The following is a 21,060-nucleotide window of genomic DNA, read 5'->3' on the forward strand; positions in this document are numbered from 1 at the left end:
AGGCCGGCCGGCCCCGGGCTTCGGAGCAGCGGTCCCATGGGCAGCGGCGAGGGGCGGCGCGGGCCCGGCCGCGGGCTCGGGCTGCGGCGCTGCCCGGCGGCCGGCATCTGAGGGGGGTCCCGCGGCTCCGCCTGAGGCCCGGCCGGGCGCTGCGGGAGCCGGAGCGGCGAGGCCGGGTCGGAGCGGACCATGCTGGAGGGGCCCGCGCCGCTTCTGCAGTTTGAAAGTACCTCTCCTGCGCCGTGTGCTCGCCTTAAATGGTTGCCGCTTTGTACCTCCCACGGAGGGATGAGTTAGACGCGGAGCTGGCGCTAACGGGGTTATCTATGTAGAGCACTTGGTGAAACAGGTTGGTATTTCTTCTTCTCTTCGGGGGTTGCATGAGCTTCTCCTCGCCGTTAGGCCGGCGGCCCAGAGGGTCTGGGGGGCTGCCTCCGCTCCTGTGGCGCTGGGGCTGCTGTGGTCAGCGCAGTCTGCAGGGGAAGTTAGGGACTGCTGTGTGCGGTGGGATGCGGGGTTTTTATCTCCTCTTCTAGGTACTGTAACTGCCAAAGCTCTCCCATCACGTCAGACGTCAAGGTGAGCCTCGGAGGCCTGGAACGGGAGATCCTGGTGGGAAACCGTGCCCTGGCAGGTGGAGCGTCTGGGTGTTTTACTGCCTGAGGTTGTGCTGGAGGACAAAGTAATTCAGTGTCCCTGTAGGCAGCAGCGTGCACCACTGTTAATCCCTTCTCTGATGCTATCAATGGTTCGTGTGCCTGATAGTGGAGCTTCATGAGGAGCTTGAGAACTGGAAGAACTGCCTCACTGGGGTGTTTCAGCTGTGCTTGGATCAGGTTGGAATCTGCTCTGATGCCTGTAAAATTTTACCTGGTAGCTTTCTGAGTGCACAGCATTTGGCATACATCAGCCCATGCAGAGGGAGTAGTGAATGTGTTCACCCCATTAGAGCTGCCCCAGCAGATGTCTGGGAGCTTCCTGTCGAGCATTTTGGTCAGACTGTACCTTCCATGTTTTTCAGAAAGAGGCTTATGCAAAAAAAATCTAAAAACACTAGTGGAAGTTGTAACTGGCAAACTCCTGCTGCTCCCTAGTCGAGGTGGCTGTCACAGAAGAGCTGCTCTGGCCTGTGCCTCCCTGGAGGCTCAAGCAGGAACTGGTGATGTGTCACCAGATGTTCTCTGCCAGTGCCCCAAGCAGGCCGGGAAGTTGGGTGACCAGCGAGCAGCGGCACACAGCAGCGTGGAGTACTGTGCTGCCAGCACTGGGCCCGACAGAGGCTGCTTCTTGTAAGAGCTCACCACGCAAGCACATGTTTGGGTTGGCCAGGCAGAGCCCATCCCTTTCCGTGTTGAGCAGGCCTGGCTTTTCTGACAGCAGCTTGCAGTGTTCCTGCTCTGGTTAGCTCCCCTGTGCTGTTTCCCGGGTGCAGGGGTGCAGGAGGGTTTGCAAGGTGAGCTGTTGAGTGGGCCTTGACTAGAGAGCTGTCCGTCTGTCCTCCGAGACCTGATGTGAACTATCTTCTTCCTTGCAGAGAGCGCTGGTCCCTGGGCTGCACCTCTCGGCCTTCCCAAAAGTGACATATCACAACCAGCACAGAAAAGGGCCTCCTCTTGTCTTCAAGGCACTTCCTTCTACCTTCCTTTCTTTTGTCCAAAAAAAAAAAAAAAAAAAGTGAAGCGGAAAAACAGAACATGTAGTTCACAAAGAACTTCGGCTGGTCTAAAGAGGAGCCTGTGGCATCTCAGCCTCCCTGCCTCCTAAGATCCTGGCTGTGTGCTGGATTTCCTATCCTCGATTTCAGGATCAGCGACAGGGAATCAGGATCTTGGATAATTTCAATTTTTATTTTTACTTGAACCCTTTCAACCGAGAAGCTGAAGCTGTCACTGCTAAAACCCTGTTTCTTTTTCCCAAGCATGTCAGAAAGCTGGCAGCAGCAACAGCAGCAACCACAGCAGCCGCCGCCGCCACCACCGCAGCAGCACCACGCTGGGGCAGCCACCCTTCCGGAGCATTCCATCCCACCCAGCACTGCTGACAACCCTCTGGGCTGTGCCGTGTACGGCATCCTGCTCCAGCCGGACCCGAGCCTGCAGCACCACCAGCACGCCCCGATCCAGGCTGGAGAGCCGTCCCACAAATGCGGGGTGTGTGGCCATGACCTCACTCACCTCTCCAACCCCCACGAGCATCAGTGTTTGCCAGGCCATGACCGCTCTTTCCAGTGTACCCAGTGTCTGAAGATCTTCCACCAGGCCACTGACCTGCTCGAACACCAGTGCATCCAGGTGGAGCAGAAGCCCTTTGTGTGCGGGGTGTGCAAGATGGGCTTCTCTCTGCTCACTTCGCTGGCACAGCACCACAACGTCCACAATGGCAACGCCATGAAGTGCTCTATCTGTGAGAAGACCTACAAGCCTCCCGAGGCAGAGCATTCCCAGCCTCTGGATCCCTCGGAGAAGCCCTACAGCTGCTCCATCTGTCAGAAAACCTTCAAGCACCTCTCGGAGCTGTCCCGGCATGAGCGCATCCACACAGGTGAGAAGCCCTACAAGTGCACTCTGTGCGACAAGAGCTTCAGCCAGTCATCCCACCTGGTGCACCACAAACGGACGCACAGCTCGGAGCGGCCCTACAAGTGCACGGTGTGCGAGAAGACCTTCAAGCACCGCTCCCACTTGGTGCGCCACATGTACGCGCACTCGGGAGAGCACCTCTTCAAGTGCAACGTCTGCGAGCTGCACTTCAAGGAGTCGTCAGAGCTGCTGCAGCACCCCTGCACGCCCAGCGGGGAGCGGCCCTTCCGCTGCGGTGAGTGCCAGAAGGCCTTCAAGCGCCCCTCGGACCTGCGGCAGCACGAGCGCACGCACAGCGAGGAGCGGCCCTTCAAGTGCGACCTCTGCCAGATGAGCTTCAAGCAGCAGTACGCGCTCATGCGCCATCGCCGCACGCACAAGGCGGAGGAGCCCTTCAAGTGCAACCTGTGCGAGAAGGGCTTCGTGCAGCCCTCGCACTTGGTGTACCACCAGCATGTGCACGGCATAGAGAACCTCTTCAAGTGCAACGTGTGCCAGAAAGGCTTTAACCAGTCTTCAGAGCTGCTGCGGCACAAGTGCGTGCAGAACGCAGAGCGGCCCTTCAAGTGCGCGGTGTGCAACAAGTCCTACAAGCGGGCCTCAGCTCTGCAGAAGCACCAGCTAGCCCACTGCACAGAGAAGCCGCTCAAGTGCACGCTCTGCGAGAGACGTTTCTTCTCCTCCTCTGAGTTCGTGCAGCACCGCTGCGACCCAGCCCGTGAGAAGCCCCTCAAGTGCCCCGACTGTGAAAAGCGGTTCAAGTATGCCTCGGACCTGCAGCGCCACCGGCGCGTGCACACGGGTGAGAAGCCCTACAAGTGCCCCTCCTGCGAGAAGGCCTTCAAGCAGCGCGAGCACCTCAACAAGCACCACAGCGTGCACGCCCGGGAGCAGCAGTACAAGTGCATGTGGTGCGGGGAGCGGTTCCTGGACTTGGGCCTGCTTCAGGAGCACAGTGTCCAGCACACGGCTGAGGGCGCCTACCAGGTGGCCGCCTGCTTGCCGTGAGCCTTCCGCCCTTCGATGGCTTTCAGCTTGCATGTGATGCTCCCAAGCCTTGGCCTCCCCTTCCCTCTCCTCAGTTGTAGGTGGCCTCCTGGGAGCTGTGGGAGAAGGGGGAGGTACAGGGGGCAGTCAGGTAAATTTTCCTCTGGCCTCTGTGGTCGATACCCACCTATAGTGCAGGGGTTGATGGATGGTGTGAAAAGCTCAGAGGGCGGAGAGGAAAGGAGGGAGGTGGGGAGAGGAAACAACGCCTGTAGTTGCCTGGTGTCCCCTGGACTGTAGTTCATGCTGTACCTGGAGTTCCAGTGCTGGGAGCTGGCAGGTCTAAGCTCAGCTGCCCCCTGCGCATAGCAGTCCTTCGCACGCGGCCTCTTTCCCCTGTCCTGCCTGGTCAGGTCAGCGGAGAGGGCTGGGTGACTCCTTCTGGAGAGTGCTTGGGAACAAGGCAGAGCCAGCCCTCCCTTCTCCCTGCGTGCACTGCTTGCTGAGGAAATAGCAGGTTTCCACCGCTGGGATCTCCCAGCTTCATGAGTCCAAACTCACTTGGGTGACTTGAGAGGACCGTTGCAGATCATTGGCATTTATTGACTGCCTCGATCTCCCCTGCTCTCCCTCTTTCTAGACTGTAGAAAGGGAAAAGCCATGGGGCCACACAGCTCCAAAATGCACTTTGGCACTGCTGCTTTTGCAGTCGCTGGCTGGCACACTTGGGAAGTGTTTTGGGCAAGCCTGCCTGCACCCCATCCCTGCAGCAGCGAGGGGAAGGGTAACAAGTGCCGCGTGCTACTGGAGAGTGTGGTGAGGAGAGTCCCCATGCTGGTACTCCTGGCCAGGAGCCTGGCATTGAGGTGTTTATTCGTGAGGGACTTCACTCTCCTGGGAAGAAGTACCTCCAGCCTCTAGGCCCCTTCCCTCCTTGTACTGCTTGGGCCATGAGCATGCCTCCAGGGGGTCAAGCAGAGGGATGTCCCGGCAACTCGAACACTAAGAGCTGAGGTGAACACTACTAATAACCTACATCGTTAGAAATGGTCTCAGCCATCCCTGATGGTAACCCACGTGGTGCGCTGGGGCACCTGGTGTGCCGGGGGGAGCCAGTTCTGTCCAGAGCAAGTTGGGAGGATCCTTCCTGGCCCGTGGGGCCAGCTCCGTGGGAAGGGGAAGGCTAGCAGCGGGTAAAGGAGGAGTGTATTTTTACCCTCTTGCGGGAAGTCCTGTTTTACCCCTTTACTCTTTCTTTACCTCTTCTGTATTTTTCAGATTTTGCACAGTTCTTGTAAACATCACTTAAAATAAATTTCCCCTAGCAAGGTTGATGCAGCCTCAGGTGTTTTCCTCTGCAGGATTTTGATGGCTTCTCACAACCAGGAGACCCGCTACATGCCAGTTAGATGCCGTCAGGGTTGAGGCATGCTTAGTAGTTGTTCACCAGCCTTCCCCTCTGCATCTTTGTGATGTTAGAGTATTAAAACCCTGTGTACTCTAACCCCAACTGGATGCAGTTCTGGACAGCCTGCTGTAGCTGACACAGCTTGAGCGGGAGGTTGGAGCAGATGATCTCCAGAGGTCCCTGCCAACCACAGCCTCTCTGCGATCTTGGCTGGCCATCGTGCGAGGAGGAGTGTTTTGGCGAGCTGTAATAAGTGAACAGCAGCCAATAAATTGCCCTTGTGCTGTGCAGGTGATTAGAGTAAGTTTTAAAAACATACCCACAGCAGGCCTAAACACAGCTAGCCTTGCACAGTTGGGCTGTGCCCGCTCTGCTGATAGAGGACACTAATCTGAAAGGTGCAGAAAGGCTTTCTGTTCCATTTCCAGCACTGAGGAAGAACAGAGCAGGAGCGTGCATTGCCATGGGGGCCGGGACAGTTCAGTGATAGGTCTGACCCTGGGGCCGCCTCTTTCATGTGCTTTAAGGAGTTTAAAACAAACCTTGCTCTCTGCTGCCCAAGGAAGAGGGACCGATGTTCATCTTACTTCATGCTGCCTCAGAGATGTAGAACTTCCTACCAAGTTTTCTGTCTGCGTTTTTTTTTTGTTTGTTTTCCTTTTTGCCTTTTTTTAAAGCAGTTTGTTAATGTTCATTAAAGAAATACCGTATAGTTTAACTTGATGTCATACTGGATTGTTTTTTTTAAAAAAAGATGTAGTAACTTGGATTTTTAAAGAACTCTTTGGTTCTAGGTAGCTTTTTGCTTTTGCCATTTAACATGTAGGAAGTTCAGTGTATGCTTAAGTGTAGGAGTAAAAATTAATCAGAGGCAGGCTCAGCCTGTCTGTAGAGAAGGGCTTGGTGGTGACGGAGGCCTCCCTGGCTGAGGCTCAGGTCCTGGGCCAGGAAACCAAAGCCTGGGTTTCTGAAATGTGGTCGCCGTTGACAGCTCCAAAACCCAAACCAGAAGCGTGCTTGTTCCTTGGAGACCCAGAAGGAACAACTAGCACCTCTGACCCAGCTCGTGAGTGAAAATCTACAACTAAAGGTAGTCAAGGATCTGTGTCTTGCCTTGCTCCGGTGGTGGGAGCAGTGCCTTTGTGCTCTGTTTTCTTCCCTCCCTGAGGCCTGAGTGCCCCTGCAGCAGCTGCCGGATCCCATCCCCTTGGTCCCAGTGCTCCCAGGGCACAGCGAGGTGCTCCTGTGCTCCGCTGCTGTGGGGCTGCACAGAAAGCCCTCAGTGCACGCCAAGGATCCCTGGCTCAGCCTAGGACCTGGGAACAGCCAAGCAGCACGTGGAGCAGGGCGAGTATGAGCAGGGCTGTTCAGGGCTGTGCCTGGGGGAGCGGGGATGCTGTAGGGAGCTTGGAAGGGATGAGCCTGGAGTCACCTCTTCAAAGCTGGTGCCTGGATGGAGGCCAGGCTGCTCGGAGGCACACAGCACTCAGTGCAGCTGGGGCTCCTGCCAGCTCGTCAGAAAACCCAGGCAGCTGTATTTGGGCATTTCCTGTGGAGTTCCTTCATTTTATTTTTTAAGCCTCTGGGCTTGGAAACGCCTTCATGCAACATTAGATCAGCATTAGGTAGGACTGCCGCTGGGTCTGTGGTGGCTCGGGCTCCTGGTCTTGTTTGCTGCCCTGCGACAGCTCAAATCCAGTGCAAGTCTGTGGCAGCAACGGCTTCATCCACAAGCCCTGGGTGCAGGTGAGCAGGGGGATGTTCTTGCCCCTTTCACTGGCTGGCCAGCAGCTGAATGGCTGCTGGTAGCCTCGAGTCTATTTTTCTAAGGAGATTGTTTAGTCGGAAGCTGTTATTTCATACCGTCGGGCTGGGGGAGCAGGTTAATCTCCGTTGCTGTGCCTTTAGGTCATGTTTTTGTTGCTTGTTTTTTTTTTTTTACCATGGGGTGAGAAGTGATGAGAACAGAAGAGCAGCCAGGAGGGAGGCAAGGCAGGTGTCCCCAGGACGTCACACTGCAGAGGGTTTCTGTAACTGCTGGGGTCTCCTTTTCAAACCAAAGAGCAGTTGTGTCCAAAGCCTCTTTGGGGTAAAACATGTTTCTACTCCGTGTCCGCGCTGCACTTCAGTTCTGATGTTTATTTTGAGAGACTTTCAGGCTTCTTTGCACTGCCTCTGCTTGGCTTCACGTGGCACTCATCAACCTGCAGTACCTGCCCGAGGCACCGCTCCGGAGCTGGCACCGTGTCAGCCCCAGGGCTGTGTGCTCGTGCGTGTCTGCAGGACCTGGCTGCCAGACTCCAGGGATGCTGTAGGGCTGGAGCAGGCAATGGTTGCCTCTGAAGGGCGTCTTCGAGTGGATGGTCGCCCACTTCTGCTCTCCCCAGGGGGAAGGCAGGTGGCTTGAGCGTGGGCACCTTTTGGGAGATAGCAGGGGACTGAGTTAGGTTGGCTGAAGGCTGCATGGATGTTGTCCCAGAGATAAATCCTCTCCATGGCTGCTGTTCCCGTGGCTTCACGGTCCCCAGGAAGAATGTAGTCTGTTACCTGTGTTTTTTTTCCGATCTTCACTCCCCCTTCTGCTGCCTACAGGATGCCTTTGTCTGTCTCTCAGCATCTTCCCCTCTGCAGCTATTCTGATTATACTTTTGCAAGACCTTCTAGGCTTCCTTGCCTTTTGTTCAGTTCTTTACTTGTAAGCAGTGGTTTTTCATGTTTTCCATTCCAATCGCTTGTTCCTGTAAGGTCTCTTCCCACTCCCCTTCCCCCCAGATTCCTCCAGCCTGTTCCAGGTGACGACCAAACCATTGATGATGGAGTCGGGTGTTCGGGACCCACGTCTGACTGGAACCCAGTGGGTGCTTCTGGTCCTTCCCCCCAGTGAGGCCAAGCATCGCGATCTCGCAGGGCACGGCAGCGCGAGCAACGCCCCCACCCAGCAGCCTGGGCTCTGCCGGGCTGTGTCTGTGGCTCAGCGGGCTCTGCAGGGTTGCTCTGAGCCGGAGCAGAGCTGCAGGAAACCAGCAGCAGGGAGGGAGTGTTGTGGCCGCGGCGGGTCCCTCTGCCCCATCCCTGAGCCCAGCAAAGGTCTGTGGGGTGTTCCTGGGGAGAAGTCGTGGCGTTGCTGCCATGGGCTGCTGCTGTTGCTTCCCCAGAGCTGCTGCACTGGCTTAAGAAGCCCCCGGGCTGCAGGTATGCCCCACTGCCCCTGCGGGCGCTCCGGAGAGCAGATGTGAGCCCTGCAGACTGGGCGGAAAGATGTGTGCTCTGCTCTTGGGGCCTGTGTGCTGGAGTGGGGCCGAGGGGGAGCGCGTCCTCCAGCAGTGATCTGGGGCCTCTCCCAGAGCTCAGGCCCGGCCTTGCACCGCCTGGAGGGAGGGAGAGCACTTTCTGCACTTCTCTTGGGTTTTTACAGCCTGAAACCAGAGCCTGGGTATTAACCAACAAAGCAAGAAACCTGTTGGTCGTCATTCTTCAGAGCCGGGCTCTCCCGGCGCTGGGTTCCCCCACACACGCGTGCAGGTGTCGAGGCACAAGAAGTCCCCCGAGCGCCTCCAGCCACGACGAAACCGCAGTGAGCAGGACAGCAGGGCTGCAGCAGGGAGCTGGGCGCTGGTCTCCCATTGCTCGGAGCTGTGGAGCTGGGGGATTTTCAGGGCCGGTGCTGTTCTGGGGCTCCTCATAACCCACGGCTGTGCCTCCGGCTGAGTTCCCGGGGCCGTGGGAGGTTGTGACTGAGGATGACGAGGTTTGTGTGGCTTGCAGTGCCTTTAACACTGCTCTCCGTGTGTATCTAGAATGATACTTGGTGTGTGTGTGTGTACATTGTATTAACACCTCCTGCTCTTCTGTGTGAGTGTCAAATGGTTTTGCTTTACTAATAAATTTATAGTTATTTATACTTTCCTGTGGGTGTGTAAGATTTCTGGAGAGGAGGCACTGTGCGAGGCACTGCCTGCCTCGGCTTTGTGCTCTGTCTGCCTCTGCTTGAGTTTTTGTTCTTTTTTTCTTCCCCCACCCCCCAGCGGTGGAGCTCAGCCGCTTGGTCCCGCAGAGCCCCTCGCCAGCAGTGCCTCAAGGATGAGCCCACCTGCAGGGCTGGGGCTGTGCTGCAGTGGCCTGGGTGTCACGTTCCCTGTTGGCGGCATGTGTCCTGCCCATCTGGCTGCTTTTGTGCCTCTGGCTGTGACAGCCCCTGTGTTTGGGAGGCGGGCTGAAGCTTTGTCATAAGGTCTGGTTCCTTTTCTTGTTCAAAGACTTCTGCAGGCAGCTCAAAGATGGGGCATCTGCAGAGTGAAGGCACCCAGAGGAGGTGCAGGTTTGGTCATCAGCAGATGCTGCTTCTCTTGAACCCATCAGAGCAGGATTCAATGAGCCTCCAAATGTCACCTCAGACTGTCTGCATGGACTGGCCCCCACTTTCTGTGTCACCTGGCCTTGCAAGGAGGGCCAGGCAGTGCCCCCGAGGGAGCAGGGATTAGACCCGTGTCTCTCCTGCTGACCATATGGCTGCAGGGGCAGCCAACCAATTTAACGTCGTGCCCGTCCCCGTGCTCCCCTGGAGCTGGCACACGGGCTGGCGGTTTCCTTCCTTGGCAGAGGTTTGCGTGTTTGGGGATGCAGCTTACCTTGCTCACCCTTTTGCAGCAGCGTCTGGGACTGTGCGGCGGTGGACCTGTGCTGTGGACTTCTGAGCTCCGTGGCACCCAGTTATGCAGACGGCGTATTCTGAAAGGAAATTTTCTTCCTGTTGCTGGTGAGGAAGGGCCTTGCATCACCGCCGCCTGGCCCTTGGGTCCTCCCCAGCCTCCAGCACATCCCCCAGCCCTGCAGCCCAGCACTGGGGCTGGAGGCAGCGCGGGCGGCTGGGAAGGTGGAGGCTCCCATGGGAGCGACCGAACAACTCATGCTGTGGGTGCTGGAAGCTCAGGAGCGGGTCCTCTCCTGGCCAGGTGCTGGGGGTCTGAGCGGGCCCCCAGGAGAGGGAAACCAGGCTGCCTGTCCTGGCATGGCTCGGCATCCCTCCCCACCAGAAAGCTGTGAGGTCGGATGCTTCCCCCTCCCGCTGGCTGCCTGGCTCAGGTCCTCACTGCCTGGCCAAGGATGCCGGTATCACCAGCCCCTCCGCCACCCAGACAGGAGGGCACGGGCAGCAGCGTGAGCCCCAGCACCTCGTGCTGCCTGTTCTGCACGGGGCCAGCTCCCTGCACTGCTCACCATGGTGCCATCCCAAAGGCCCTGCTGCAAGGGGACGGCAGGCATGGCACCAACGGGGGTGGGGAAGGGGCTGGTGGGGAAATGCCCTCCCGGGGGCTGCCTGCACGCTGCTGCCTGGGAGAGGTTTCTGGCTGCATCCCTTCAGGCTGCAGTTCCTTGGGGGCACTGGTGAGATCCAGGCGTTGTGGCCCCAAAGCCCAGCTCCCCTCTCCCAGCACAGGGTCAGTGCAGGCGGGTCTGTCCTGGCCACGCGTGTCTGCAGCAAGGCGAAGTAATCCCAGCACATATGGAGGAGGGTCCCCGGGCCCTGCCCTGCGAAGCGAGGGCATTCCTGTCAATTCCCGAGTCCTCCCTGGCCTGGATAGAGCCTTGCTCTGCTCACCAGGTTACTTAAATAAAAGTGTGGGTGTATATGGCATCACCCCACAAGCTTCTCCCTGCAGAAAGGGTCCTTGGGGCCATGCTGGGGACTGCACTGATGGGGACCGTGTGTCCCACGCGGCAGCACCAAGGCCAGGCAGGATGGGCACCGAGGAGTTGGGATTCCCTGGGAGCTAGGGGAGGAATCGGAGCTGGGGATACCTGGAGCTGGGGAGAGGACGATTGTTCTCAGCTCTCTTCAGTTCGCAGCAAAGCTGTGCCAGGCCCGGGACACCTGGGTGTGCTGTGCTGGCGGCGAGCTGCCGAACCCTGCGCACACCTCGGGGCTTTGCGTCCCCACGGCTGTGACTGCAGCAGAGATTAGGGGCACTGGGAGACGCTGCAGGTCACGCAGGGCCGGAGGTAAACGGATCAAGCAGCAATTGGCAGGCTCAGCAAGGGGAGGCTTAGCCCAGCCTGGCACAGATTTGCTGCCTTCTGCCCCACATCTCGCAGGTTGGGAACGAGCGGCAGCGCAGCAGGCACCTCGCCCCTGGGGTCTCCTCTTTGCACCGCGCTGAGGGCGCCCACAGCCCCGCTGCCACCCGTGCCAGTCCCTGTACCTGCGAGGACCGGGTACCTGGGTGAGCGGCCAGGACCCTGCAGCGCCAGGGTAGCCCTGGGGGTAAGTGGCTGCAGCAGCACTGGCAGCTCATGGGCTTTCTAGGACACCTTTATCTGCTCCATTTGGGGGTTTTCTCTGCACCGTTCCGCTCCCAGGGTGGGGTCGGGGCTGGGAGCTGGGCTGTGGAGCCGGGCTGTAGGGGACAGCTGGTGCTGGTAATCCCATTTGCAGGTAGCGTGGCGTAATCCCCGCAGAGCCCTGCGAGGCTGGGGCGGGCTTGGGGCGGTGGGAGCCTGCACATCTCGGGGGGCTTGGACACTGCTGGCAAGTGACTGGTGCCAGGGGCACAGCCGGGGGCTCTGCAGGGCCACCTCTGCATACCGCGAGGGCCTTGATCCTCCAAAGCGGAGCCGGGGGATGAGCGTGGGAGGGGGCACAGCCTCGCGGCAAGGAGCTCTGAAAGGTGTTGGGGCTGGGTAACATGGGGCAGTTTGTGACCTCTGTTATCGGAAGGGTTAAAAACCCGAGGCACAGTCAGCCAGGGGCACGCGGCATTCTGGCACTGGAGCCGTGTCTGTGATGCAGGACAACTGCACGCAGCATTTGTGCACCAGCTGCCTGGTCTGCCCTCACTTTGCAGGCAAATCCTGGCCACTTGCCTGTGTGACTTGCAGCAAGCAGCGTCTGGGGGATGCACAATTACCCCGCTTTTATTCCAGGGCAAGGACAGGCTTAAGTTCTGGGATTTTACAGCAGCGACAGCTTTGTATCTGCAAGGAAAGGGGAGACTTGGCTGGCACAGGGGGCTTCCCCCAGCCCTGGGAATTTTCTCTGGGCTTGTTTGGAATAAGCTGTGTAAATTTTCCCTAGGCTTGTTGCAAGAGCTGGCAATGTCCCAGCTCATGGCAGAAATGCCCCTGTGCTGCATGGCACTGCCCGGTTTTCCTTGCTGTCCCCTTTGCCCAGCTCTTCCTGGGTAATGCTGCTATTGGCAGCCCTTTAATCCCTTGCATCCAGCGGGAGGTGAAAGGCAATTTCTTGATTTGTTTCTGGCCATTGGGCATCCCTGCAGGGGTTTTACAAACGTGCTGTTCCAGGCTGGGGACACGGGGCTCTGGGGAGAGGAGCCTGCCTGCGATGAGCAGGGTGCTGGAGGCTGCTAGTGCAAGGAGCCGGCGTTGAGCAGCTTCCAGGGAATTCCAGGGAATTTCAGGCAGAGCCTCTTTGGAGAGGCAGCATCAGGAGATGTCCTCGATTTGAGCTGGGCAAGAGCCCGCAGATCTTCTCCCCTAGAAAAGCATCATAGCAAAGGTGACTCTGAGCAGCAGCATCACTCGTCTCACACTGGCTTTCCACCTGTGTGCTCAGCCTCTAATTTGGGACAGCAAATGCAGCCTGGTGATGCACCCAGGCTTGGAGTCACACCAGAAGGAGGTGAGAGAGACCCAAAAAGGGTGAGCAAACAGAGCCTGAGCAGCTGAATAACTGCTCTTCAATGTCTTATTTTTGAACACCCCGTCAATTTGCCAGCAAACGCCAGGCCTGTCCACCCTTGGGCCTTCCCCAGGACCCAGGTACTGGACATCACTGGGGGCCACCAGGGGCCACCACGCTGCAGCAGACTGGGTGAGAAAGTGCCTTGGGAACTTGTTCAACACATCCCATGTGGCTAAAAGATGTTGGAACAAAGCTGTGTCTGAGAGGCAGAATGGGGAGCTACGTGTGTCGGGGCCCCATAAGAAAATTCTACTAAAGCTGCTGTCATTTCTCCTCGGAGGAAATGAATGTAGTGTTCAGGGGAGCGTAGAGGACGCTGAACAAAGCATCACTGATTCATTGAAGCATCTGCTACAGCTTCACTGTGCAGTCCTAGCTGTGGAGGATGGTGCTGCAGGAGCAACACTCAAGCTGAGAAAAACTAAACGAGTGATTGCATTTGGGAACAGCAAGTTTTGCTGAGTGCATGAGCTTAAAATAGAGGGGGTAGTTGGCTTGTGACAACGATGAGGGTCGTGGCATTGAGACGGGTTTGGTCTGGCTGTGCTGCAATGCTGCGTTTACCACGCAGGACGTGGGAGAAGGAAGGAGGACAAGGATCTGCTCGGAAGGTCTCCGGACGGAGCCCTGTCCTCGCTGGGTGCAGGGATGCTGGCCTGGATCGAGCGGGTGGTTCCCCAGCCCCCCACACCATGCCTGATGGAGGAGAGCCCCCCAGCCCCGGTGATGGAGCCAGCCAAGGTGAGCAGGGACCCAGCTGGGGGAGCCGGGGCAGCGGGGAGGTGCCCGTTACCTCTGTGCCCAGCCCCAGCATCTGGGGATGCTCTGCAGCCGGGAGGGATGGGGGCCAGAGCATGTGCCCCTGGGCTGCTGGGGGGATGCTGAGGGGATGCTGAGAGCCAGGGCTTGCAGCCTCCTTTCGGCTGAGGCCAGGGGAAGCACAACTGGGGACATCTTCACCTGGCCTTTGGCCTGAAGCCATCCCTCCTGCCCATCACCCCAGGTGCCAGCAGGGAAGGCCAGCAGCCACAGGGATGCTGCGGACAGCACACGCATGCAGGGTAAGCCCCGTGGAGGGGACACACAGGTTCATTTGCCACCCCACAGCCTCTCCTGCCATGCATGCAGAGTGGTGACAGGAGCTTTTTTTTTTCTTTTTTTTTTTTTCTTTCTTTCTTTCTTTCTTTCTTTCTTTCTTTCTTTCTTTCTTTTTTTTTTTTTTCCTGCTGGTGTTGAAGAAACCGAAAAGAAGGTGGAATTTGCAGTGCCTGAGGAGGTGGTCCCCGCATCAACATCGGTGTTTGAGAGGTATTGCGCCTGCACCCTCCTTGGATTTTAGGTTTCAGCTGGGGGCTGGCTGCAGGGGGAAGGGGGAGCCCTCCGTTGCTGCCAGCCGCCCCTGGCCTGACACGGTTCTCCCCGGGCAGCGTGGGGAGCAGTGTGCTCTCCTGGATCTCCCAGGGGCTGGAGAAGGTGATCCCGCAGCCAGTCCAGGCCCCGGGGACGCTGCAGGCACTCGGGAGGAGCTTCGAGACAAGCATCGATGTTCCTGACCAGGTCGGTGACAGACCCGGGAAATGGTCTAGTATATTCCCCTGACATCCCAGCTTCTAGTTCTTTTTTTTCTTTTTAGCATTTAGGTTTTCTTCCCATCGCCCTCCCAGTGCTTACAGGGAGCATGGGCCCATCTCCAGGCACTAATCCTGCCCCACAAGGGTTTCTGCCTTCACCCACCTTCAGGGAAAGGGCAGACACCTTTCCTTGTTCTCTGGGATGTTTGGTTTGTCTGGTGGGCTGGTAACAGTTTCTATTTGCCTTTTCAGACGGAGGTCCAGGTCATCAAGGATGAAGAAGAGGATGCTCTGGGTAAGGGGAGCTGGGCTCCCACAGCTTGTGGCACCCTGGGGGCTTTTCTGGAACTCCCCATCTCCTCTGGTCAGCTGGCGCTGGAGCTGTTGGCCCCTCGGGTGTGCGGAGAGGGGCTGGGGGCCTGCAGCAGTGCTGGCTCCAGCTCCCTGCTGGCAAGGTGAGCACAGATCCTGCCCCCTGCAGAGATAACCCCCTTCGACCCGGAGGAGGACGAGCTGGATGGCTGTGAGACGGAGGCCAGTTTGGACACGGGTGCGGAGGACTGGTGGGTTCCATGCGACATCGCCTCAGTGGGGGAGAGGGGCAGGGTGGAGCCGGGGCAGGGGGATGCGGGATGTGGGATGCAGGTTGGAGGATGTGTGATGTGGGGTGCAGGGTGAGCTCTGACAGTGCTGCACTCTCCCTGCAGGGCAGGAGCACGTGTGCTGAGCTGGCTGGTGCAGGGCTTCGAGAGAATGGTGCCGCAGCCGGAGATGCCGAAAAAGCCTGAGGTGAGCACAGCCCAGCTGGGGCAGCCCCAGGGGCTGGGGCCTGCTGTTGTGGTGCTGCAGCTGCCACCCTGCCCTTCCCACCACTGGCGTTACATGCACTACCTCATGCTTTGAAGAGAACAGTTTTTGCAGGAGCTCTGCTGGACGAAGGGCCCCTTTCCACGCTGAAGGGTGTGGGAAGCAAGGCACAAGACTGAGCTGTGGCTCAGGAAGGGATGGTGGGGGGACATAAAGAGTCTCTTTTCCTTCTGCAAGCCTTGCTTGGTTCCACCCTGTTGTGTTTTCCTGCTGCTGTGGGGGAGAACAGCCCATTCAGGCCAAACATTGTCTTGACAGAAGAAAGGGAGGGAGGGCAAATTCAACATATAAACTGCTTTAGGATTAAAAATAAACTGGATTCTATTGAAAGGCAGGAGTCATTGGCAGAAACATCTCCATCCCAGCATGCCAGCTTCAAAGCAAGTGAGAAACGCTGCTGTGAGGCTGGGCAGAGATCAAAGAGGAGCAGGCTCGGCATCATCCTGTGCTCCTGGGCACAGACCTGGGCAGGGAAAGCCCAGGAGAGCAAAAAAGGCAGCTGGGGTGCTGCTGGGTGCTGCCCGCACAGGGCCTGCGGGGTCCAACCAGTGCCTGCACCTGCAGGAGCAGCCCTGGGGTGTGCACTGAATGGTCCTTGTCAGGGAAATGGGGCTGCAGCTGAGGGCTGCAGGTGTTGTGGTGGCTGCCGGCTGTCCCGGGGGCATGGGACAGCACACAGCACATTGCCACATCCATCTGTCTCTCTGTCCCTCTGCAGCCAGAGCCGAAGGAGGAGAGGCACAAAGCTGCAGCAGGAGGTGAGCCCTTTCTCAGGGGACCCTTGTCCCATCCTGCTGCGATGCTCAGCCTTTGGGACCCCTGGCTGGGCTGCCAAGAGCACTGTGGTACTTCAGCCCCACGTGTGCCCCCCAGCAGACCCATATCCTCATCTCAGGTTGGGCCCCCAGGGGAGATGCTGCCAGGGAGGTCCCCAGAGCCCGTTCTGCTGTGGGAGGTGACCCTTCTTTGCTTGGTCCTCTGCCCCAGCAGGCTATAAGGTGATCACTGCATTGCCTATCCCCCTTCTCTTTGTGAATAAACCTGAGCAGGTGGCACAAAAGGGACTAAAACCCAGACGAAGTTGAAAGACAGCGTTTCAGCTGCACCGAGCATCCCAGGAACAGTGGAGCCAGCAGCTGCTGAGGGGCCGTCAGAGCCTGTGGCCACCGTCCTCCCTCTTTCCTTGGCCGGGGACAGCAGCAGGTAAATGCAGTGGCACCTCCTGCGTGGTGCAGGCCCTCCTCGAGGCTCGTGTCCTCTGGCAGGGCTGTGGAGGGAACAAAGAGCCTCCACAAGCAGGCTCTGACAGGTTTTTTTTTGCTCGGCAGCATGTTTGGATGGTTTGTCCAGGGGCTGGAGAAGGTGATGCCACAGCCTGTGACCAGGGAGAAGCAGGACACGCAGGTATGCAGTCTGCAGAGAGGCGACACAGTGACCCAATGCCAGGAACAGTTCTGCTCTCACACCAGAAGCACCATGAAGTTTCATGCAGGGTCAAATAACCAGAACGGGGATGCCTGTTTTATCCAAAATGCTCCTGCTGAGCATGGTGCTGGGGATCCAGTGTTGCTGTGGGTTGGAGGCAAGAGCAGGGTCTGCGGCCAGGGGGAGTCCAGGGAAGGGGGTGGAAGCACGGCCAACCATGCCTCACATTTCACTTTTCTTCTTGGCAGGGAGCAGCAGCAGCAGCCTTCAGCCCCGTGGAAGAAAGTAAGTGCTTGCTCTTCCCACCGTGCTGCTCAGCTTGCGGAGGACAGTGGGTGTTTGTCAGGCAGTTCAGGAAGAGGGACTGCTGGCAGCTTTTATGGCCCAGTCTGCTGAGGGTGTCAGCTTGGGAGCATCTGAAAATCCCCTGATAAGCCAGGAGAGGCCACTGTGGTGCGAGAGCAGGGAGCAGATCTGAGATGGTAGATCTGCTGAAGCCCACTGCTGTGTGGGGAGCCTGGGGCAGCAACCTGGGGAGCTTTTTGGAGCCCCCCTGCAGAGTTGTGCTGCTGAGCCCAAGCTCCTGCCCTGGGAATGCTGCCCCAGGTGCTGCACCCAGAGGCCTGGGCTCCCACGTCCCGGGACCCCACTTCGTGAGATCAGTGCTGCCATCCAGGTCCGTGCTCGAGTTGTGCCAGAGGATGTTTTCTGAGCTGCTGGGATTTGCCCAAAGTACATAGCACAAGTGAATTCAAATCTGGCCCTTCATTAACCCATGGTGCACATTTGCTGCTGAACTCAAGGGTGTTTCCAAAGCCTAGTGGGATATGGCTGGAGTGGTACCTGAGAAAAACAAAATCCTCTTGCTAGGGGGTCTAGATGTGTTAGACATGAAAATACACTGCAGGCTTTGCACTGCTGCTTGCCTGCCCGAGGACAGGAGATGTGCCCAGGGCGAGCAGCCCACATAGGAATTGCCCCCGGGGTGCCCCGTGCCAGCTGCTCGGCAGGATGAAGAGCATATGAAAAGCTGCCACGGCCTCGGTGGACGGGCCATGCCCGGCTGCTGCCCAGCCACGGGTCCTGGAGGGGCTGTTGGGTGGGCGGTGGGAGACGCCAGGGGAAGGCGACCGTGCTGCGGGCAGCGGTGCGCTGCAGGCGGAGGCCACGCGTCCTTGCGGGAGCGCGCTGCAGCACTGCTCCTGGCTGCAGCGACTGCCTCGGAGGGTTGCGGTGCATGAAGTCCCTCGGGACGGCATTTCTCTGCCTGTGGAACAGGGCGAGGGGAGCCAGGACACACAGCTTGAGCAGGGCAGTCACTCCCTCGTGCACAGGCTGCTCTAATGCCTGGTCTGGGTGTGGTGGCAGCTCCAATCACTCAATGTGGCAAACAGAGGGAGCGAGAGATCTGCTCTGGCACCACACCACCAACAGACTCATTAATGTTTTCCTTCTCCTTTTGTTTCAGGGGGCAAAGGGGCTTAGCGCCTCTGAAACAAATGGAAAACGAAGTCTGTGGAGGGCCAGCCTTTCCCCACCAAATGAGACCAACTCGCAGAGAAAGCACAGCGGGGGAGAAAAAGCAAAGAGCAATCTGCAAATGGTCCCTAGACCCTTGCCAGCCAGGCTGCGGGGTGCGGGGACCCGAGGCTGTGTGTCCCCACTCCCTGCACCTGCCAGCAGCAGGACCTGGCCCTGGCCAGCCTGGCCACCAGGGGAAGGTCAGCGTAGCTGCTGCCCCTGCTGCCGGGACGGTCCTGCCCTTGCTCTCTCTTGGCCTTGCTGGCTCCATGAACCAAAGCTGTTGATTTTGCAGGACAGGGCTGGGACCGATGTCTGTTGTATGGGAGCAATAATTTGTGTGAGGACAGACAAACGTCACTCAGGGCACCTCTGAGGCAGAAAACCTCTCGCTGCAGCCTCCCACAGCACACCCAGCTCTCTCAACTTCCCCCACCCCACCCCCCAGCACACCAATATTTACCACCAAGATCTCTGGCTGAAGCCTACAGACTTCTTTAAATTTCTGTCTCAGTGGCATCACATTATAAAGCTCTTTAAGCTCACAGCGGCTTCATATTGCTTTTCTCCCGTTAACTGAGTGTTTTCTCCCAGAGGGTGGAAAGGGTTCTGTTTGGCAGCAGCAGATGCAGGAGAACAACCTTTAGGCAAACAGGCAGGAGTCAAAGGCCTCCTCATGCGAAGGAGTGTGTCAGTTCACCATGGACGGCCACTGCTTGGCCCCAGAGCCCTTCCACTGCTGCACCAAGCACGGCAGCAGGAGCATCCCAGTGGGGAACGGTGCCCAAGGGCTGCCTCCAGCTCCGGGCTGTGGGCTTGGGGAATGCGGGCATGCCGGGCTGGAGAGAGCAGGAGCCCCTAAATGCCAGGTGTTTGGTACAGACCTTCCCATTGCATCTCTTTAGTACTCCATAGGTAGCCTTAATGACGAGTGATGAGCCAAGCAACCCTTCTGAGCCCCAGCCCCTGTGTTTATAATGAACCCAGCTGGTATCAGGATACGATCTTAGTATTTGTCCTGTTTTCATATCACATATTAAAAAGTTGCAGTACATTTCAAAAGCTGTCTTTGTGGTTCCTGTCCTTTGTCACAATAGCTATAGCTGTAGGGAGAGGGGGCTAAAGGCAAATGAACACTCCTGGGTGGAGAGCTGGTTTGGTAGATATGGTACAGAGCAGAAATGCCACGCGTGGGCTTCCTGCCTCTCTGTATTTTACATTTGTACATTTCCTATTAGCTTCACTGGGGACATGTAAGCTCCCCCGAGTTTTGCTGTCAGTCAGACCTCACAATAAACTGGTGTTGACCTGTGTGGATGCACTTCTGTTCCTATAGGACTGGGTAGGGATGGCGAGGCCTGGGAGGCAGGACAGCACCAGTTGCAGCGGACGTCTGTGCAGATTGGAGCTGGGCTCTCTGCTCTCAGCTGCTCTGGGGACCGCACACCAGCCACATGCTCCCCCGGTGATGCTGCGGAACAGTGGGGTGCACAGCGAGCTGCCTGCGCAGGGCCAGGGCCTCACACTTGTTGCCTGAGGGCTGTGCACCAGGGCCCACGGGCTGTTCACTGCAGGCCTGGGGGGAGCACCTGCCTTGGCCCACGGTATTGACCCGAGGAGAGGGACTTGAGGCTCTTCCCACAGCTGTTTATACTGGTTTGCAAGAAGAATCAAAAGTGGCCTACTGACAAGCACTGGCAGAGGTTGCCACGTGCTTAAGGAAGTCCAGAGGCATCTCTATACAGGTATATGTGCAGTTTTCATAGGACTTTGGACACACTTGGTACAAAATGTCAAATTTTCTTCTTCCTTCTGGCAAAAGTGCCCAAAGCATCCATCTGGCACCACTCGAAAGGACCAGTACAGCATGGATCTGTGCAGGCTGAGCAGCACTTGGATCCGGCCACATGGCAGCACCTCTGCAACGCGGAGCAGCAGCTGCAGCACAGCCAGCATGTTCTGGCATGGCCAGACCTCTCAAAAACAGGCTGTGTTCACTTCACTGCTTCTTTCCCCTTTCCCATTTCAGTTCATATCGTCCCTGTGGAGCTTGTGGAGACAGACCTAGTTGTGGAAGACATCAATGACGACTGGAGTGATGAAGTAGCTCACGAGCCAACAGCCTGGGATGGCATGGCTGAACTGGTGGCACAGGGTCGTCCTCTTCCCCCCATAGAGGAGGAGCTTCAGGAAGAAGAGACCAGGTAGGAAAAGGTTGCAGCAGGTGCTTGAGCAAGTTGCTTTTCCTTGAGATTGCCCCTGAGATTTGGGCTGGGGGCTCAGGACAGACACACTGGTTGCTGCATACTGCAGCTGCAGCAAGCCCTTAGGGGACAGCTAAAGTATGGCTCTTCCTTGGCTTCCAGTAACCAGATCTTGGCCTAAGGCAAGAGGGTTTAGACCTCATTGCCATCAACAATGCATCCACTTGTCATGGGATTTGGAGACTGTATTCTTCTCTGTATAGTTCATTCTACTGCCCCAAGAAACTCTTGCTGAGCTCCTTCCCAGACCATGCAGGGTGTTCAGTGCTGGGGGCAGCAGAGAGGTGAGAGGTTTCCATACACACTTCCAAATGGCCTGGGATTCTTCTTGACAAAGGCTGTTACAACAGACTGATAGCACAGGCATCACTGTGCAAGATCTTCCACACAAGTCGTGTTCCAGCTGAAACAGGTGCTGTGCACACCAGTGTGCTGTACAGAAGCTGAAACACACTGGATTGCTCTGTAGCTTTAATGTTCCTCTTTCACTCCGTGGGGAAGTTCTCCAGAACCAGTGCTTCATGAAAAGAACCTTTACCTTCTCTCACTGGGTGTGGTGGGCAGCTCTCCCAGCTGCTGTTGGGCACCATTTTTTTTTCCCTTTCTTAAATCTGCTCTCACTGAGATGCTGCCAACATCCCTTATTGGCTCTGCTCTGGGCAGCAGAGGGTCCCTTTGGAGCTGGCTGAAACTTGCCCTTATCTGACAAGGGGCAGCTTCTGGACTCTACTCACAGAGG

The 21,060-nt window shown here is 57.5% G+C and overlaps 3 protein-coding genes and 1 long non-coding RNA gene across 6 annotated transcripts in view; 3 read left to right on the forward strand and 1 right to left on the reverse strand.

Moving 5' to 3' along the window:
- Positions 1-21,060, forward strand: part of TDRD12 (tudor domain containing 12) — a 236,642-nt gene that overhangs the window by 2,368 nt on the left and 213,214 nt on the right. The gene's annotated exons all lie outside the window — the stretch shown is intronic.
- ZNF319 (zinc finger protein 319) lies at positions 162-5,692 on the forward strand. Of its 3 annotated transcripts, none has more exons than XM_035336489.1 (2): positions 162-349; positions 1,535-5,692. In XM_035336489.1, exon 2 carries the CDS (start codon positions 1,920-1,922, stop codon positions 3,585-3,587), a length of 1,668 nt encoding a protein of 555 aa, XP_035192380.1. In that variant the 5' UTR covers positions 162-349; positions 1,535-1,919; the 3' UTR covers positions 3,588-5,692. The 3 variants fall into 3 exon arrangements, with proteins under 3 accessions (XP_035192380.1, XP_035192382.1, XP_035192381.1); XM_035336491.1 differs by lacking the exon at positions 162-349 and adding an exon at positions 530-579; XM_035336490.1 differs by lacking the exon at positions 162-349 and adding an exon at positions 816-836.
- On the reverse strand, positions 6,919-14,414 carry LOC118172539. The gene is made up of 3 exons (XR_004753749.1): positions 14,404-14,414; positions 7,188-7,291; positions 6,919-7,143 (listed from the first exon to the last, which is right to left on the reverse strand). It is a non-coding gene; the product is annotated as an uncharacterized LOC118172539 (long non-coding RNA).
- The window catches only part of CNGB1 (cyclic nucleotide gated channel subunit beta 1), a 29,349-nt gene continuing 19,043 nt past the window's right edge, over positions 10,755-21,060 (forward strand). Inside the window, exons 1-13 of the mRNA XM_035336461.1 lie at positions 10,755-11,236; positions 13,245-13,414; positions 13,677-13,734; positions 13,912-13,981; positions 14,101-14,230; positions 14,497-14,539; positions 14,726-14,807; positions 14,952-15,033; positions 15,830-15,869; positions 16,164-16,314; positions 16,440-16,515; positions 16,785-16,821; positions 20,087-20,261. Of these exons, the coding sequence (XP_035192352.1) occupies positions 13,322-13,414; positions 13,677-13,734; positions 13,912-13,981; positions 14,101-14,230; positions 14,497-14,539; positions 14,726-14,807; positions 14,952-15,033; positions 15,830-15,869; positions 16,164-16,314; positions 16,440-16,515; positions 16,785-16,821; positions 20,087-20,261 (1,037 nt within the window). The 5' untranslated portion in view covers positions 10,755-11,236; positions 13,245-13,321. The remainder of the gene's footprint in view (positions 11,237-13,244; positions 13,415-13,676; positions 13,735-13,911; positions 13,982-14,100; positions 14,231-14,496; positions 14,540-14,725; positions 14,808-14,951; positions 15,034-15,829; positions 15,870-16,163; positions 16,315-16,439; positions 16,516-16,784; positions 16,822-20,086; positions 20,262-21,060) is intronic.

This window comes from Oxyura jamaicensis, chromosome 11 (assembly GCF_011077185.1).
Source record: "Oxyura jamaicensis isolate SHBP4307 breed ruddy duck chromosome 11, BPBGC_Ojam_1.0, whole genome shotgun sequence".
NCBI classification, from domain to species: Eukaryota; Metazoa; Chordata; class Aves; order Anseriformes; family Anatidae; genus Oxyura; species Oxyura jamaicensis.